Genomic DNA, 19,174 nt, shown 5'->3' on the forward strand with positions numbered 1-19,174 from the left:
TGTGTCTGTGGTATATAAATCCATGCCCACCACACACTTCACATAAACAGCTGTTCACCAACTGAGCAGACTCAGGCAGCTTTTACACAAGTTTCAACACGCTATTTTATTCCTTTCTATTAATACAATCCTTTTAATTTCATCCCACTGTGATGCAGCTAAAAACATTCACAGTTGAGCCTCTCATGAGATTTCTGTTTGCATCACTCAGCAAAAAGCTCAAAATGATGGCCAGAGTAGAAAGTCCGAGCCCAGCAAAGGACTGCAGATTTTGGTCCCAGCCATGTGGGCTGAAGGAAATGACCTAGTAGCTTTTCAAAACATCCCTGTGGCTGGCATTAAGGCCAGGGCTCCGGCCCTGATTGGTGAAAGCTTATAAAGGTGTTTCAGGGCTCAGTGGTGATGTTATCACATAGTAAGTGGCCTTAATGGGCTTCCAACTGTTTGTTTGAAGGGCTGCCATAATGACAGGGATCAACTGATAACGGACTCTGCTACATACTGCACAGAGAGCCGTCAGAGCCTCTCATGGATGAACAAATGCCTTTGCGCATTTGTAAGGATATGGGTGGTAAAGAGGGAGTCTTGCAGCACACCTACATGGTCAGTGAACCTCGTTCACACATGACTTGAATGTTAAAGTGCACTAAGCACTAAGGTTTTCTGGGTCTGCTTACTTCTTGTATGCATTAAGAATAAAGAAAAGCCTACTATCTCTACATGTGCAAACACAGCCATCCCTCCCATGTCCTGTCTCTTCCCACATCTGTGCAAAACAGGTATTTCCAAAGACACTCTGGTGCCAAAGCACAGCGCCGCCGTGGGAGGTGCTCCGACCTGTCGGCACAGCATTCACACCCAACAAAGGTAGGTGTCACCCGGGATACCTTTCTAACAACAATTACACACAGAGCTCTGAAGCCAGGCAAGAATGCAGTTCTATTTACTACACACAAACACACATACACACAGATAAATATCCGCAGTGCTACTCCCTTTATGTGGAAGGTATTTTCTCACTCTGGCCTACAGACAGCCCTGACAACAATGAGCAGGCCTGTTAAGCCAACTCCTGGATAAGAAGTAGAAGGAGAAGAAAAACAGGGCCTGGGGAATGTCCAAACCAAGGCCTTTTGTCTTCCCCGCTAATGTTTAAAGGCTCTGACACACCAACCCGACGACCGACCGTCGGCAGAAAAGGCAGTCAGACTGATCAGTCTCCCCGAGTTGATCAAAAAAGTGCCTCGGAACACACCGAAGCGACGCCGACTTGAGCGTACGTTCTGCACGTGAGCGAGACGTAATATGTCTCCATAACAGCAGGCAGCGCTAATCTGTATTGTCGCCCAAAAAATGAAAACCGGCAGCTGATTGGACGAACGCGTCACGTGGGTCTGGCTTCTCCCTAATTTCAAAGCCAGACCATAATGGCGGCTCGTTCGGAATACGATCTCGTATTTTACGAAAATAGTTCACCGAAACGTGTTTCTGAAAACATTTTAAGCGAGAAATAGGCCATGCAGTTACTGAATCTGTCTTCATTTCAGATCAACAAAGGTCAGTTTAAAAGATTTTCGTCACGCTCATCCCGCTCGTCATTTCCGGTAATTGGTCATTGAGTCCAACTGCCTCAACTGCCCAACGGCACGGAACACACCAAACAGACTCGGGTCACCGACCTCGCCAGACTGTCCGACAATCCAGTTGGTGTGTCAGCACCTTAAGAGAGTAGGGAATGACACTGCTGTCAGTAAAATGGCTTGTAACATTCCTTGTCAAGGGAAACACCAAAAGGATGTTTTAAAAGCCGATACTAACAGCTGATTATTTTCCATCCACAGGCTGAAACCTACACTGATATGCAAATTTATTTTTTAAAGAGCTTTAGCACAAATAACCTGTAGGCAGGTCTAGTGCTTAAACAATTAGTCGATTCATTGAAAAAAAGAAAAGAACTTCATTACTTGCTCTGAGATCTTGCATGTTTCACTATTTCTTGACATTTTATAGAGTTAATAATTGCTTGAATAATCAAAAACAGTTATGAACAGATTACAAGTCATTAGTCACAGCTCCAGATATACCTGTTTTAAGGTAATTAATTATGTAAAAAAAAAATTTGAGACTCCTAGGGAAAAAATAATAATGCTGATCCTAATGTTTACAGTAAATAATATTAGACAATACTGACATTGATTTGATCAGCTAATAAAGTAGAACTAAACAAAATGTCAATGCACACACATAAAGCTCAGTCCACGCTAATTGTCACTATGATCCTGACTTAATCTTTACCCCGAACCTTGTTTAAACTCTGACACAGAGATTAAACTGAATAATTGCAGTCCTTAACCCTTGTGAATGATACTACTGCCAGCGTGGATGTGTCAGTACAAGCAGTCATGCATGAGAGCCCCAGTGCATGTAGTTGCCTGCATCTGTTTGTGCTTTGATACTTGTTTTTGTCTTAACTCATGCCAGTGTAAAAACCAAAAGAATCCATCTGTCAGTGCGGTGGGATTTCACTATGCGTCAGGGGTATGTTTCTAGTTTTTAGATGAAAGAAGTGCTCTGTGTGTGTGTGTGTGAGAGAGAGAAAGAAAGAGAGAGAGAGAGAGAGAGAGAGAGAGAGAGAAAGAAAGAAAGAAAGAAAGAGAGAGAGAGACACAGGGAACTGTCTCTGGTGGTGTGTTTGCAAGTGTGTATCTGTGTTTTCCTAGCAGGGTGTGTTCTTAGATTCCACCACACTAGGACATTACCCCTAGGTGCTCTCGCTCCCTCTCTCGCTTGCTCTGGTTCTGTGAAAATACCTTGAGGATTAGGTGGGCAGCAGCGGTGAGAAGGAATGGGGGGGGGTGAGGTAGTGATTGACAGCTGAAAGGCTGGAGAGGTGCTCAGGCATGCTGTGGTAGGGGAGAGAGGGGGACTGCACACACAGGCTGGGGGGCTTTCAGGCTCTGCACTCAGCTGTTGCCACCCACACCCATTATAGCCCCTCCACCACCTACCACCCACCAACACCTGCTGCCCATTTAGCACTGCACCCAGATAAGATTTCAAATAACTCCCGCTTACCTTTACCTCAAGCCTTAACCTTAACGAAAGTGCTCCTTCTGTACTCTCTCTTTCTTTCCTTTCTCTCACACTGACATCCTCCAGCGAATTATGCAGCTGTGGTTTTATTCGTGGATAATCCCTGACCTGGAATCATGATGCTGATTAAAAAATTGCCTTTAGAAACTAGCAGGTGTTTTGAACAACAATGTATATCCACAGTGTGTGTGTAATCTGGCCAGTTTTTCCATGACAGAAAAACACTCTGGATTACCAACAATCTCCTCTTTGTGCTCTGTGCTACATACATCATCCCATTTTAGTGCTTCAACATACAACAGTGCCCCCTGTGCTCAGGTCTGAAACTAGTCTGACACTACTGGAGCGTGCTGCTTTAGCTCACCTTTCTTTCTCCAAAACGGTGATACCACACACTGCTTATTCTGAATAAACAGTTAGATAAGTCTTTCAATTGCGATTGTGCTCATTTTCAAATATTTGTTGAGGCTCAGATCACTCATCACCTCACACTGAAAGAATGTTGTTTTGTCTCAGACTTGTGGGTTGCCTGCCTCACAAAAGCTCTGTGAGAGGTCCAGATATGCACACGCGCACACGCACGCACACGCGCACACACACACACACACACTCTCTCTCTTTCTCTCTCTCTGAAGCCAGAATTTGAGGTCACAACCACACCATCTACAAGCATCTATACGGAAACCACAGGAGCAGAGTAATCATTGTACTGATGAAAGTGGACTTTTTCTTCATGGTTTCGTTGGGGATTTTTTTATACCACTCGTCCTATATAACAAACAGACCCTAAGGTTTTCCATTTCCACAAAATTACACATAATGAAGTGCAATTTAAATAGCCGTATTTTCCTCTTTCCAGTGCACGTTCAAATTGTATAATGTCACTTAAATAAAATGAAGGTATGGACCATACATGTAGTTAAGAGTTGTAAGGGAAAATGATACGTGAGAGGGAGGAAAAGTCGCACACAGTAATGAAAATGACTTACAGAGAGCAGCCATCTCTTTGGGCAGGTCAGCACCAAATCTTCCAAACAGGCTGCTGTTGGCCAGCAGGTCGAAAGGGGAGTGGCTTCTCATGGAGTTGAAGGCGAACGGGTAGACAGCAGGTGGGAAGCCGGTCATGTGACCCACCTGCTGTTCCCTGTTGGTAGCCATGGCAACAGAGCACACCCAGGGGTCCGCAGCAGGCCGCCGGGTGAAAGAAACAGCCGTCACAACACCTGGAAATCCCCGGTAAAGTTTAAATTAGTGTCCTTTCGAAGACTCTCAGGATGTGGGGAACGGATGAGTGATGATGAGGCCTCTGGTTTTAGTGACTCCACTTTAGAAGGGTCATCCAATTCAGTTTTCTGGGGAAAAGAAGGCAGATAAATTTGTTATTTCTTTCTAATAAATTCCCCACATAAAATGTGAGGATAAGTGTTTGTGATTGGTATGAACATGATGATACAATCAGTGGGTTGTGTTGAGATCCTCTCTGGATTCCACAAACACAATTCACCTCACGTCAACTCTGAGACTGTGATCCATCTACGTTCTGGGACGGAGAATAGTTTATCCATGGTTCTAATGTAAGAAGGATGTGCAAACTTTATACCAACAACAGTTATGAGAGAATGGGAAGTGAAGAGGAAGTAAGGAAGGACGACGAGAACCAAAACAGATAAAGACGTGAGAGAAAAATAACGAGTGATCTGTAAGAGGAAAGCCAGAAAAACTGGGACTGGGCGAGGGGAAAAGAAAATAAGAAAGAAGTTTGGAAAAAGTTATATGAAGGAAGAGCGGGTGGGAGGGAGGGATGGGAAAAAAAAGAGAGAGAGAGCTCTTGTTCTTGCAGTTTTGAAGAGCTTCCAGACTTCTACAGTGATTCCAGGCTATGCCATATGATTTAAATCACCAGAACTCTACTATAAAGAGCTCCTCTGTTCCTGCTGCCAGCCTAGCACAGCAGCCTGCCTCTCTGCCTCTTTCCCCCAGGACCAGAGGCCCAGACACGGGGTCCAGCATGAAGAAGGGAGGGAGGGGGGGGGTGATGGGGGTAGAGGGTAGGGAAAATGAGATCCACTGATTGCTAACTGCTGCTGTCACTTCCAACTATCTTCTCTTGAGGTCAGGCTCCCATCCCACAGAGTCATTTTGGCTCTAACCTCCTGCAGCCCGCTCGTCACTTGGACTCCACACAGTAGGCCCAGACAAGTCAGGCTCAAGAGTGGACAAGGATGCAGTTATGGCCCACTGTTGACTATTAATACAAGAGAGGGTGAAAAAATCCCAGCAAAGCCCCCCATTTTTTGTGATTTCATGAGTGGGTGGTGTGATCAGCTTGTTTTTGAAATGCGGCTTTGAAAAAAAGCAGAGCCAAGGAATTTGGAACTACTGTGGCTTGTGAATCTGGGAGAAAAGACAGGGAAAAAATCTTGGTAATGAATTCGGTATAAACAAAGAAATGAAGGGGAGGGAGATCTAAGGCTAAACCGGTGAACTGCTGAAATGAGCAAAAAAACACACAGAGGAACAGTGACAGGGTCTGGGCACTGGGGGGCACTAAGAGGTGGCGCCGTGCCGAGGAAAGAGGGAGAGCTTTCCAAGACGCACACATATGCACCACAGTCTTAAACACATACACATGCAATCAAGCACTGAAAAAAAGAAAAACCTCTACACGTGTGAGGGCACACACACACACACACACACACACATTCTCACCCCTTGCCTTTTCCAGGACTCTGGCTCCCTCCTTGCCTCTCTTTCTGGCTCTTTCTCTTTCAACAGAGCCAGTTAATTACACCCTACTGCTGCAGGCAGCTTCAAACCACCACTAATTTAGAGTTCCATTACAGTAAACTGTTCCACATGTGCATCCAGGGCCCAGGCAGGCTCGGGTGGCCACGTTTCAGGAAGAAGCAGCCGTCGATAGGCACCCACCCCCATCCTGCCAACACAGCCATATTGCCATCTTTCTTTTTCTTTCCTTCTTTCTCTCTGTATGTCTTTCTTCTACTTATTCAGTCTATCCCTCATCTTAATTACTTTTGATTTTTTTTCCCTTTTCTGACCCACCCCACATCTCCTCTATAATCATGTCCTTATACCGAATCCTCTCTCCCCCACCTCCCCCACCTGCACCCCATTTCCATCCCTCTACTGCTTATACAACTTGTACCATGACCCTGTGCAGCGGTTACACTGTGTGGCTAACACACAAAAACATCACTAAAGATTTCACAGTGGGCCTAATGGGAGAAGAGGTACAGACTGGAAAAACAAAACTGCCAGCAACGCACAGGCTCATAATGTGTGTGTGTGTGTGTGTGTGTGTGTGTGTGTGTGTGTGTGTGTGTGTGTGTGTGTGTGTGCGTGCGTGCGTGCGTGCGTGCGTGCGTGCGTGCGTGCGTGCGTGCGTGCGTGCGTGTTATGAGTATGTACTTGGCCAGCGCTTGGCCCGTTTGGGTATCTGCCTCATGAACTCAAACCAGGCTCCATAAAGGCAGCACGATCTGTCTGAGAGTGCTGGGAGAAGAGAAAAAGGAAGATGTGTGACAAAAATAATAATTATTATGGAGAGAGAGAGAGAGAGAGCGAGAGTAGGACTGTACACATGTGACTTTTGTATTCCCACAGGGGGAAACAACAGTAGATTAATCCACAAATTAAGCTTTAAATGAGTTTCAAGCCACCAGACCCAAGCGGAAAATCCTACCTCAGCACAATAAACCGCAGTGCCACTGTACTTTCACACATATGTAATGAAACAACGACAGAATCTGATTAAGAAAAAACTAGTAGAGTACAGAGAGACACACAGCCTTTTAAAATAGAACACAGTAACTTTACACTCCCCAAACACAATAATGAATTAATAAAAGAGTTGGCGCCAGTGTTTTTTAATGAGTCACATCAGCCCAGCAGCTTTTTACAGAGCCATTTATGTTTTATGTTGGGTCCTGTGGTAGGCTTACTTCGCCAGCCCGTCTGGGGCTATAAGGGGATAAGGGGAATTTGGAGTGACCTCATCCACTGTTAGCCAGGCCCAAATGGGCATGGAGGGCCTCCCTACTTCCCTTGAGCCTGGGGGGCACACAGGAGGCAGAAAGCAGCCAGGCAGGCGAGGAGCAGCAGGGCCGGCTATGAGTGGGTTCATGGCTGCTGCTGCTGCTGCTGCTGCTGCTGCTGCTGCTGGGACTTTCCATCATTACCTACGTCTTAGGGCCTAAGAGGTGCGCTGTAGCAGTCTAAATTTATTTTGGGTGTTTCTGTAAATAGTGGAGTGTTAGGTGAGACCTTACAGTACTTCATCATGTTAAAGCAGAGTCGTTACACTTGAGATAATCCATTGATTTTATTGGTAGAAAACGCTGTGTAGCAAATAAAATGAAATAATCAAGATGACAATTTGGAGACAGCCCTACAAGAGGAGGCATGCTTAGGGAGAATGAGATTCTCTTGTTTGCTAAAGAGTTTGGATTTCAGCAAAAAAAAACGTTGCAGAACGTAGAATCGAGCAAGAGTGGAAAAGACAGAAAGAAAGAAAGAAAGAAAGAAAGAAAGAAAGAGAGAGAGAGAGAGAGAGTGAGAGAGAGAGAACAGTTCCCACAGATTGAATGTCTGTTAAACAAAGGGTATCAAATCCTCTGTGAGCAAAACAACAATTGTGCCTTAACCGTTGTGACGGAGTGAGGCCCCTCAGGCAATAAGAACTGCAGTCAAAAATAACAAATAAATCACGGCATCTCAGGAAGCTCTGCACCACACAACCAAGAAAGGCAGTGAGTTTTTTAGTCAGCACGAGAAACCACAGGTGATTACTCGGCGTATATGAGCAGTGTTCTGGGTGCCATGGCTGGCCCGATTTGAAGGAGATTTCTTTTTGCAGTAAGGGAAAAAACTAAATAAATTTACAGTAACTGTGTGTGATGTTGTATTGAGTTATAACTGTATGTTTGTCTTTATCGATATTTGCCTTTGAAGTCAAATTCAAACTCTAATCCTTCCCCCCTGACTCTTGTGGAGACTTTTTGTTTCTTTTCTGAGCTTGAGTGGGTTTCACACATTTTTTTTGGGTTTCCTGAACCCCCAGAAGGCCACAATATGCAATTAAAAAAAAAAAAAAAAAGTCCTGAGAGGTAAAATAAAGAATATATATGTGTCAGTCAGTCCAGGCAGAGCAGCAAGTCAAAAACTTTTCACTGGAAGAAATTGTAAATTCACAGACTCAAGACAAATCAACTGTACCATGTATCCTGGCAGTGGAAAGCTTGGCAGAATGGCAGACTCACAGAGTCCTCTCACGCTTTTTCCACCTCTGACTTGCCCACTCCTGCTCATTTTTTTGACAGAAAACTGTGCATGTCTTCCAGGCCCTGTCCTTCAATTGTCAACATCATAAAGTGATTTATGTTCAGTAACTTTGTAAAGGAAACGATTAGAAGCAGACAGGGTTATGTTTAAGTTTTGGGTCGTGGGTGAAGTCATACTACCACAGCAGTTAAACAATGATTTTACAGTCCGTGTGTCCTGAGTTGACAGACTGGCTTTTCCAACTGCTTGGAGCAAAATGTACACTTAGTGTCATCATCACTGCTTAATATGACCACACAGAGCCATCAGGAAGTGTCTGTGGACTGTCACAGACAAATTTAGATGTTCATATTAAAACATAATGAGAGCGTTATCTGATCTTGTTGCTGGCGTCAGCAGTATTTTGGCAGTGAAAACAATATCCTCAACACTATTATCTGATGCAAAGCTGACAGCTCACAGTTTTTCAACAAGTGGCTGGCTAATGGCTCTGAGAGAGACACCTAGTGACAGATGGTCCAGTGCCTCCAAACAAACCGGCATTCCATCGCCTGAAACTTGTTTGACATCTGCCTCTGCAACAATGCAAAGAAGCACCTCAGTGTAATCACTTGTCACTTAAAGAGGTATTGTATTTCAGGAGTACCACTGGGGAAGAGTCATTATACAATCCTTGTTTTTGTATCTTTGAATCTATTTTTTTTAGATTTGTTTTGGGCATTTCAGCCTTTAATGGAAAGGACAGCTAGATATGAAAGGGGAGAGACATGCAGGAAATTGTCCAGGTCGGACTCGAACCCTGGACCTTCTGTGTCGAGGCATACACCTCTATATATGTGCACCTGCTCTACCAACTGAGCTAACCCGGCCAACCCTAAATCTTTTTTTGTTCTCTCTTTCTTCTCTTTGTTTAAACATAATGTCACAAAACAGGCTTTGTTGACTTACAGTGGTGGAGAGAAGTATGGAAAGAGTGAGAAGTCAGTGAGACATAAAACACTTTGTGACATGATGAAGTCAACCCGACAGCTTGCTGTTTCCATGATGTGGTAGAGCTCTTTGGAGTACTCAACATGGAGACTTCAGCAGTGGGTCCAGCAACAAAAGAAAACACACCACAAGAGGAAAAGGCAAAGGCAGACGATGGTAGGACATTTTGAGAAATAAAGACAAGAGTCAGAGAGAAAGGACGTAAAGCAAGAGAAGAAAGCTCAGAGTGGCGACAATGTGATGGCTACTCTTCGAGATTTGAAAGGTAAAGTTGGTGCTACTAATATGTCTAGTTTTGTAATTACAAAGAGATGATTCACACAGGCAGCAATGAAGGTGTTTCCCTTCCTCAACTCAGAGAGAAAACAATCCTTTCTCTGTATAAGGAGATGCATAATGGATGGGTTTCACCGCTGCCACCGCTTCTAGCCTCAGGAGTCAAAGCAACACTCAAGCAGGCCCAAACACACATATGCAAACCAACACACATTCACACCAGTTTAACTTTGTGCCAAAAGATCTTTTAATGAGAGCTTGAAGGAAGGCTGAACATGTAAGTCCTTACAATGAGAGCCACACACCTGCAAAAATAGACATAGGAAATGGTGTGCAGATAGTTTCCTTGTTAATTATAGTGCGGTAGCAGTGAGCCCCTCGATTCTCCTAAAACCACCTGTCTAACCCCTCCCTACTACTTGGGCTTAATTGCTATAGAAATTCCAGAAAAAGACAGGTATCAACAACTCCCAGATTTACTGCTCAAAGTCATGTCACAAAGACAGACTGTTAGCAAATTTTGCAATACAGAAGCTTTTATGGGGCAACTGTTGTTTCATTGGTTCCCACAAAACCTCAGATGTATCTACACTTAAAAAGTATAACACACAAGGTATTGCAATTTTGTAAAAAAAAAAAAAAAATATATATATATATATATATATATATATATATATATACACAGTTTTTGGACATGTTTAAACCTTGATGGTTTTATTGGAAGAATGATTCTAACAAATTAAATTGTAATTATGTATTGTTGTTATTATAACCAGCGTTTTTCCTGTTTTTATTATTTTGTGATGATCTTTAACCTTTTGATCCATGAAATGTCAAAATTTTAGGCACATATACCTGAAAAAACTACCACTAATCAGACCGTTTCTTCTGTGCTTTTGTTCCAAAGTAATTATTTCCATGGAAATACAGTCTGACGTGTAAATATTTACAACAACAAAAATGGGAGAATGTTTTTGGTGAGGCTGATTAAGCTCACATACTCATGATCACAAGTACATGGATCATGAGTAATGACACATACCCATCTGGTGCGTATAACAGCTAGCACAAATAATAATTGATTCCAAACATTGACTAAAGACAAACAGGATGCAGTGACTGAACGCCATGAAGGTAAAGCTGCTCTGCATTGACAGCCTGTCCTCGAAAAAAAGACCCACGGGTGGTGCTCTGGAGGAGGAGGAGGAGGAGAGCAAAGTGATATTACTCTGCCTTAGAGATGAGCTCCATTTCTTCCACTCCAGATGTCACCGACTCAGAGTCAAACTGATAGACCAGATGACAGTGGAGAGGGCAACAGATATCACTGGCCTTCAAGCAGGCATCCCTCACTCAACCGTGTGGGTGTTATTCTTTTTACAATTTGCTTCAATCAAACTGTTCCTCACACTTATGTCAAGTCCACCAGGGGAAATAAGCAGTGGACAGCAGGTGCAAAGCCAAGGCAGTCCAGCTGCAGCGGTTTACCTATTGACCAGTCACTGCTGGAGCAATAAACCAAAACACTGCGGAAAGCTACACTCCGACATCAGGTGCCTGATCATTTGATACCCAAATCAAACAGTACTTAATGCAATGTGTTACACATGGCTGTAACAAGTGAAACCTGTTAACCCAGCACATATGCCAGCATCTATCAATAACCTTCACTGACATGTTGCTAACTATGGGAACACAATGAATAAACTTTCATGTAAACTAAGAGCAGAGTTTCAGACACACCTCACTCCACAGGAATTAGCCTCTGCTGTTTAAAAGGTGGAAAATGCTTCTCTTTTCCAAGTGTTCATATGTTGCTTATAAAAAAAAAACAGGTCAAGGACTGGTGACTCCTCTGGTGAATACATTCATACACATCAAACACATGCAAGCATGTACACACTAACACACACACACACACATGTGCTAATAATAAAGAGCTCCATAGGCACTGGGTAACACTTGAAACGCTCACTAATAAGCACATATGTGCACACAGGCACATGTAGGCACACATGCTGAAGTATATTTTCATATAAACTCAGTGTCACTCTCACATTAATAAGAAACAAAGATGCTAAAACACTGCATGCAAACGACATGTGTGTTAGGACGTTTTAGTGTTTACACATGAAAGTCTGGTCGGATTGCGGGGCAAATAATGATTAATTGTTTCAAAGCCTCCCAAGACTGAGTGTGCTAAACACACTCAGTCTCTGTCTTCAATTAAAACTGTCGACCCATTCCCAACAAAAATGCAGTCTCTCTCTCTTTCCTTCTCTTTGTTAACAGAGAGAGAGAGAGAGAGAGAGAGAGAGAGAGAGAGAGAGAGAGAGAGAGAGAGAGGAAGACAAACAATGACTAAAGTTACAGATTCTGAACTTTTAAAAAATAAATTACTCACCCGCTCTTGTGTTGATGAGGCAGACGGACAGATGAAGCAGTTGCCGGAACGGTCTGATGAGCGGAGCTAGCTGGGGGAAAAGGAGAAAAGATGTGTGTACGTTCATCAGAGTCCTTCTGACAGCAAAGACAGAGTAGCAGTGAGTCTCTCTCTCTCACTCTCTCTCTCTCACTCTCTCTCTCACTCCTCCTCTCTCGCAGTCTTTACCTCTTAAAATCACTCTTTCACTCCCCAAACACAAGCACACACTCACTAAGAAATAATTATACTCTCTGATTCATAAAGCCTTCCTCTGTCACGTGACCCAACACTTCAAATATACAGCACATTTTTTCACGAGCCACAAAATGCCTGGAGGGAAGAAAAAGGCCCAGAGAGCTTAAGTTTCTGTTTTTAATTCTCTCTCCCTTCTTTGTCTCTCGGGTGAATTATTTTTCTCTCCTTCATCTTCTTGGCTAAAGAGTCGGTTTACCTACAAACTGTTTGTGCATGTCGAAATGCGTGAGCTATTACGTTATCTTAGATCATTCGTGTTTAATCTATAAATTCAGTTGATGTTTGAGTATCCTGAACACAAAAATTATAATGTTTTGATTTTACACAGATGATGCTTTAATGGCAAGCCAATAGGTTTGCTCTCCCAAGAAAGTCTAAAGGTCGAGACACACCGAGCAGACGGCCGACCCTCGGCAGAAAAGGCAGTTGGACTGATCAGTCTCCCCAAGTTGGTCAAAAAAGTGCCTCGGAACACACCAAAGCGACGAGACGTAATACGTCTCCATAACAGCAGGCAGCGCTAATCTGTGTTGTCGCCCAAAAATGAAAACCGGCAGCTGATTGGACGAACGCGTCACGTGGGTTTGGGTTCTCCGGAAATTCAAAGACAGACTGTCATGACGGCTTGTTCAGAATACGATCTCATTTTGTACTAAAATAGTTCACCGAAACGTGTTTCTGAAAACATTTTAAGCGAGAAATAGGCCATGCAGTTGCTGAATCTGTCTTCATTTCAGATCAACAAAAATCTCAGATTTTGAGAGACTTAGTCACGCTCATCCCCCTCCTCGTTTCCGGGTTAGCACTCTACCAATCAGATTGGTCATTTGAGTCCGACTGCCGGCAGTGTCCGATTCAATATGTCAAATCGGCCAAAATGAAGGCCGACGGCCCCTCGGACGGACGACGGCACAGAACACACCGAACAGACTCAAGTTACTGACCTTGCCAGACTGTCCAACGGCCGATTATTGGCTTGGTGTGTCTCGGGCTTAAAGAGTTTCACCTAGTCATTTATTCCCAGTGTGATCAATTTATAGAATAATCAAGATAGACTTTTGCCCTACTTGTCTGCTCACTACAGGCATGTAGGTGCTGTTTTTGTGTAACTCATGTGTGTTTGGCGCTGTGTTTCATTGCTTCTAATGTTTCTGTGACAATCTTCCCAGAGCAGTGATAATAAATCACTACCATTATTACTGATGGTACAACTACTGATAGGACTTAATATTAGAGAACGCATGAGAACCCTTGTGAAAATAATTAAGTAAGTTTTGGACACAAAGAAAACTAAAACATAATTTGGCGTACAAAACTGGAGTAAATTTTTTTCAGGATACATAACATCTGTCAACATTCTGCCAAACATTATGCAGTTTGGAAAACATTTTTAAAATCACAAATGTTTAAAAAAAACAGCCTGCAGATTCTGGTACCTAAAATCCCTTTAGCGACTCGTAGTGGCACAGCAGCTACAGGAAAGTCCCGTGTGAGATGGCAGAGCTGTGCAGCAGCAGCAGCAGCAGCGACAGATTTGGGTGTGCCCCTGAACGTGCCCCTTTCTCCATATGAGATCATATGTTTCAGATCTCTGTTTATGTGTTTGTGGTTCTGGGCGTGTGCCCTGTTTTTTTAATGTAATGTTTCTCAAGTTGTTTTGGTTATGAAGAGCACCTCAAACCTCAGAACTGGGAGGAGAGGGCACACCTCTACTGGCATCTCAACAGGCACTTTTACCTCTGCCTCAACAGCAGAGCATAGATAATCTATACCTTTAGAAGAAAAAAAACCCCAAACAAGTCAATTTAAATACATGCATGCTTCTTCAATACTCAAATAAGAAAAATCTAATCTATTTAATATCTAAACCAAGTGCAGCAAGCATTTTCAAAATAACCAACTTATACATGCACTACTTGTTCTGAAACTTCATCTAAAACGATTCCCTGCAGGCGTATCGGCCACGCATCACTTCACATTCTCCGAAATTTCACAGTCTGAAGCAGAATTGCCAACCAATGCAGCATGCAGAACTTTTCTTTTGGTTTTCCCAGTTATCGTAAATTTACGACCTGATATAACTGCTGCGTATTGTGTTTATAAATCACAGTAACTGGCCTGATACAGGCAGAGATCTTATACCCAAATACACTGACCCCAATATGTCTCCTGGATAAAGTCAAGCCATCATAATAATAAAAAAACACAAGTATTCGGCCTCGCTCTTGTTATTCCTATATGTGCTTCCGATCTTTACAGCCACATATGGTCTACAGTAGCCTAGTGAAATGCTCTTTTATACATTTGATGTGGATTTGCTGGTACATAATCAGGGTGAATGAATGGATAAGCAGTGTTGCCTTTTTGCAGAAACCTTATATTCAGGAAGCACAGATCTAAGCCATACTGCAAAAAAGCACTTCAGCTGATCCTTATCTTGTTTACATTTGATTTATGTGTTGCTTATGAGGCCACTAAGGCTAATAGAAATCCCTTAACTGTTTACATAGCAGTACTAAATCAGCAATATGAAAACAATATGACACAAGAAACTAAATACAGCCATTGGGTGCAGCAAAAACTCTATATCAGCCATTAGAGTGATGTGAACTAACTGTAAAGTGTGAATTTCAAGTCAGTATGATGCCGATCAGGCTGACCGCGACCATGCATTTGTGTCAGAATGTGCAGTTGTTTGTTTGTGTGTGTGTGTGTGTGTGTGTGTGTGTGTGTGTGTGTGTGTGTGTGTGTGTGTGTGTGTCAGTGCCAGTGCGCGGGGCATGCTGTGCTCTTATTAAATTATGACAGTGAGCTTCAGCAGGGATTGTGTTTAGGCTTTGCATATGTGTGTGTGCTCTTGCAGCATGCACGTCTGCACTTGTGAATGTTTGTGTGTGTGTGTGTGTGTGTGTGTGTGTGTGTGCATGGATGAGTATGCGTAGGCAGTAGCAGCGAGAAGGTCAGAGGTTACTAGTGTTTGTGTTTCAGTGTCAGTGAAGTGTGCTCCAGGCAGAGATTTATGATCATTGTGTCTGGGAGGCTGCAGAGTGGGGGATAATGAAGATAGATCAGGGTGCTATCTCTCTCTCTGGGCACCACTGGAAACATAGCCTATGGCCCCGTCCGTTCTCGTATCATTAACTTCAGCCTGTGACATCACAACGCACTGCCCTGACATCAATCCTGACACAGTGTGCTCTGACAAAAAGTCGAACGCAAGAGAGGCAATTCCTCACAGGAAGTCATCCGGCAAACACAGACATTGTTCGGCTTTGCAGCTTCTCTGGGTGTGTTTATGAAGATATGAAATATTCATGGAAACATAGTACTCAGTCGTGTGTTTCCACTTTAGATTACACGTATTTGCATTCACAGAGCCATGGAGCAGAGGCCTGAGGCTCACTGGCAGAGGAAAAGCAGCAAAGGAAAGGAAAGAGAAAGGGGGGATGATGGAGGGAGCAAGAGAGGGAGGAAGTGAGGTTAGAGGGGTTAAAGCGAGATGGAGAGAGGGGGAGGAGAGAGGGGTTGGAAGGCCAGTGGTACAGGGAATGTGAGAGAAAGGGGTGTGAAATAGTAAGAGGGAGGGAAAGAAAACTGGAGGGTGAGATGGAGAGAGGGACGGGTTGTAGAAGGAGGGAGAGGAGGGGGTTTGATGGTATTGGTTCTGGGGAGGTGAGAAGGGGCGCAGGGAGTTGGTGCCTGTGGCGGTAGGTTTTAATCAGTAACAAGATGCCTGTAATGAGATCACTATTTCCCCACATTCAGATTGATGTCATGTGAAGTTTGGTGCCACACTGAGACAGGCAGGGGATGTAGGGCGAACACACACAAGACATGTTTGCACACACACATTCAGAAACACACACACACACACACACACACACACACACACAAATATACACTTGCTTGCACTTTCTTGGTTACAGACTTAAACACACATCTTGTGAAATGAAGGAGCTCATTCATCCAGGCTGGCAAAGTGCGCTCATTTAGAGTCCAACCGCCTTGAAGTAAAAACATACACAGAAGAATACTACTCACAGGAAAATGAGTTACTCATGGCAAAAGAGAAAACTATGTGTTAGGGACCGAAGGGCATATACCACTATGTACTCCTCTAACAAAAACAAATGAGCACAAAGCTTGGAACAGTTAGAGAGCCAAAAGCTTTTTTACTGCAAAAGAAACTAAGGGAAAACAAGAGGGGTAGAGGGAGGGAAAATAAAAAGAGAAGTGTGTGTGTGTGTGTGTGTGTGTGTGTGTGTGTGTGTGTGTGTGTGTGTGTGTGTGTGTGTGTGTGTGTGTGTTTTTTGGGGTGCATTCAGAGGCTGTCGACACAGCTACCAGCGTGTGTGCCAGTGCATGAGCGCTCTGCCTATTCCCCAACATGTGTGTCCACTGAAAGGTGAACGGCTCTCCTGTCTATACTTTCCTCAAAAAATCAGCCATGATGTCACCATGAACCCATCTTGAACCCACCTCTGTCAAAAAGCATTACTCCAGCCCTCCCTCTCGCCGTTTCATTTTCTGTTCCACCTCTCCCTTCTTTACGCTCCGCTCCTGCCTCTCAAATTCTTCACTGAGCTCCCATTCTTTTGTTTTGCTCTTTTTCATATTTCCGTATTCTTCAACATTTCCCCTCTCGTGTCCATGTCTCTTTTCTCTCTCCCTCCTCTCTTACTGAAGCACACAAACTTTTTTTTTTTGGCAAGCGTGGTCTAATTGATTCACCAAAAAGCGCAGCCGTTTGCCAAAAATGCCAGGATGTTCTGATTATCATAAACTTTGTTTAAGCTGTGGTTTTACAAAAAAATCCTCTGAGTGCATGACAGAATGCCAAAAAAATAAAAGCAGAAAAGAACGAGGAATAGTGGAGAATGCAAATGAAAGAGGGGAGAGGGAAAGAGAAAGAACACTGGGGAAGAGAGGGGTGGTGGGGGCAGCGAGAAGGCAGCCAGAGAGCCACATATGGAAGTGATTCTGTAATTACAGCAAATCTGTGAGCTCAAAAGGAAAGGTCTTCTTTTCCATGCCTCCTTCCCTGCACATAAAACTGCCCTTGTGAGAAAGTTGGGCACTAAATACTGAGCAGGAAACATGAAAAAAAAGTTTTCATTTGCTTTTGGCATGTTAGGGTGGTATATTAAATATGTATATGGTACATGTTTCGTATGATAAGAGTCTGCTTTTGCTATTTTTCTGCCCAGAAGAAAAATCTCAGCTGATCATGAGGCTAATTCCACAAAGTCTGGAAAGGTTTCTGCATTCTTTACTCATTTGCTTTGCTTTCCTGAGCTTAATCACCCGTCCTGGAAGCTAATCTAAAACAAACTGGGGGGTTCCGCCTGGAATGAACTGAAGTCTCTCATCAGCAACACATCTAACTGACATCATTCACATACAGTAAAGCACACATTCAACAAGGTGCGTGAGGGAGGGGCGGTTAAGGGATGGGTGACAGACATACAGACAAACACTTGAAGAAGACGGTCTTCTAAGCCTCAGGCAAAGCAGTGCTTTGCAGGTGTGTATGTTGGCAACGACTTCTGTTCTGCTCAGTCCCCAAACAGTTTCAGCAGCCTCTAATTATCTCGTGCCCTGCCATAACGTGTTCTCATGATGAGTGCTCACACACACACACACACACACACACACACACACACACACACACACACACACACACACACACACACACACAGGCCTACAGTAAGTACACACCCGGATTGACGCAGCTTTTGCTACGTTTATTCTTAGACACATTCAATTAATCACGACATGATTTATGTAAAGTACACAATCCTACCTTCTTCGCCTAGAATAGCGTAGCCTATGCTTCGGCTTCAAACGTGAGCACATTCCCCCCGAAGTTTGAACCATAAATAGTGGATGACAAGCACACGCACACCGGAGTTTTCTGTTAAGGAGACAAAACAAAGTCAGGGACAGTCTTCAGAGGGATCCTCCACATCAGCACAGCAGCTTGTAAAGATCACGCCATTTGGTCTCATGCTTCAGAGATCATTTCAGTCATATGTCAGATTACCTTCGCTTGTTGCCAATCCGTCACTGTGTCCCGGACTGCAGCTCAGGGGCGTCGATGGGAGCTACCGTGCGTGGAGATTTCTGGCACTGTGACTCCCCCTAGTGACGGAAAGAAGGACTGCAGCACATGTCCTGTCAATGAGGATAAGATTGAAACCCCACAAACAAATAAACAAATATTTACTTAAGAAAATAACAAAATACATAAGTAAGTCAAGATGGATGTCGGCTATGTAAATAAATAGTAAATGTGCTATTTCTGGCGTTCTAACGGAGCCTATTATTTCTAACGTTTTTGAGCTAATCAAAAACATGTAATGTAATAATAATAATAATAATAATAATAATAATACAAGCTATTACTGTTATTACAGCTTTGTATAAAACCATTACATTAGGTTCCTTACTACTGAAAATTTTCTGATAACCTTAGACATTTAGGCAATAATGTGTCATTTTTTAAGTGAATCAAAATTGTGTTTAGAACTTTATGACAAAGTCGTCATTTGACGTATAAAAGCTATAATTGTTTGTCTGCAATATCAACATTAACTCAACTAACTTGATCAATCGATCCTGTTTATGTGTCAATGCCATGAATTGCCACTGAGGGGCGCTTTCCACAAGCTGTGAAAAATTGACCTGCATGTTCAGAGTCACACAGCAAAGTTTGTTGCTGACAGAATGTTATAAAACCTATTGTTGCGCAAACTGATTTTAAAATTAGGAGTAGGATGAAATGACTGTAAAAAAAAAAAAATAATAATAATAAAAAAAAAAAAAAAAAAACGA

At 43.2% G+C, this 19,174-nt stretch overlaps 1 protein-coding gene across 3 annotated transcripts in view; it reads right to left on the reverse strand.

Annotated features, from left to right (window-relative positions):
* rarga (retinoic acid receptor gamma a) overlaps positions 1 to 18,507 on the reverse strand; it is a 43,527-nt gene extending 25,020 nt beyond the window's left edge. For 2 of the 3 annotated variants that reach the window (XM_036007924.1, XM_031283085.2), the window contains exons 1-4: positions 18,384 to 18,507; positions 18,144 to 18,254; positions 12,065 to 12,134; positions 4,083 to 4,445 (exon numbers count right to left, since the gene is read on the reverse strand). In XM_036007924.1, coding sequence (XP_035863817.1) covers positions 4,083 to 4,251 — 169 coding nt within the window. In that variant the 5' untranslated portion in view covers positions 4,252 to 4,445; positions 12,065 to 12,134; positions 18,144 to 18,254; positions 18,384 to 18,507. Of the gene's footprint in view, positions 1 to 4,082; positions 4,446 to 12,064; positions 12,135 to 18,143; positions 18,347 to 18,383 lie in introns of those variants that run through there. The other variant, XM_036007923.1, reaches the window with a different exon arrangement.
* Between the last annotated feature and the right edge of the window lie 667 nt (positions 18,508 to 19,174).

This window comes from Sander lucioperca, chromosome 12 (assembly GCF_008315115.2).
Source record: "Sander lucioperca isolate FBNREF2018 chromosome 12, SLUC_FBN_1.2, whole genome shotgun sequence".
In the NCBI taxonomy this organism is placed as follows: Eukaryota; Metazoa; Chordata; class Actinopteri; order Perciformes; family Percidae; genus Sander; species Sander lucioperca.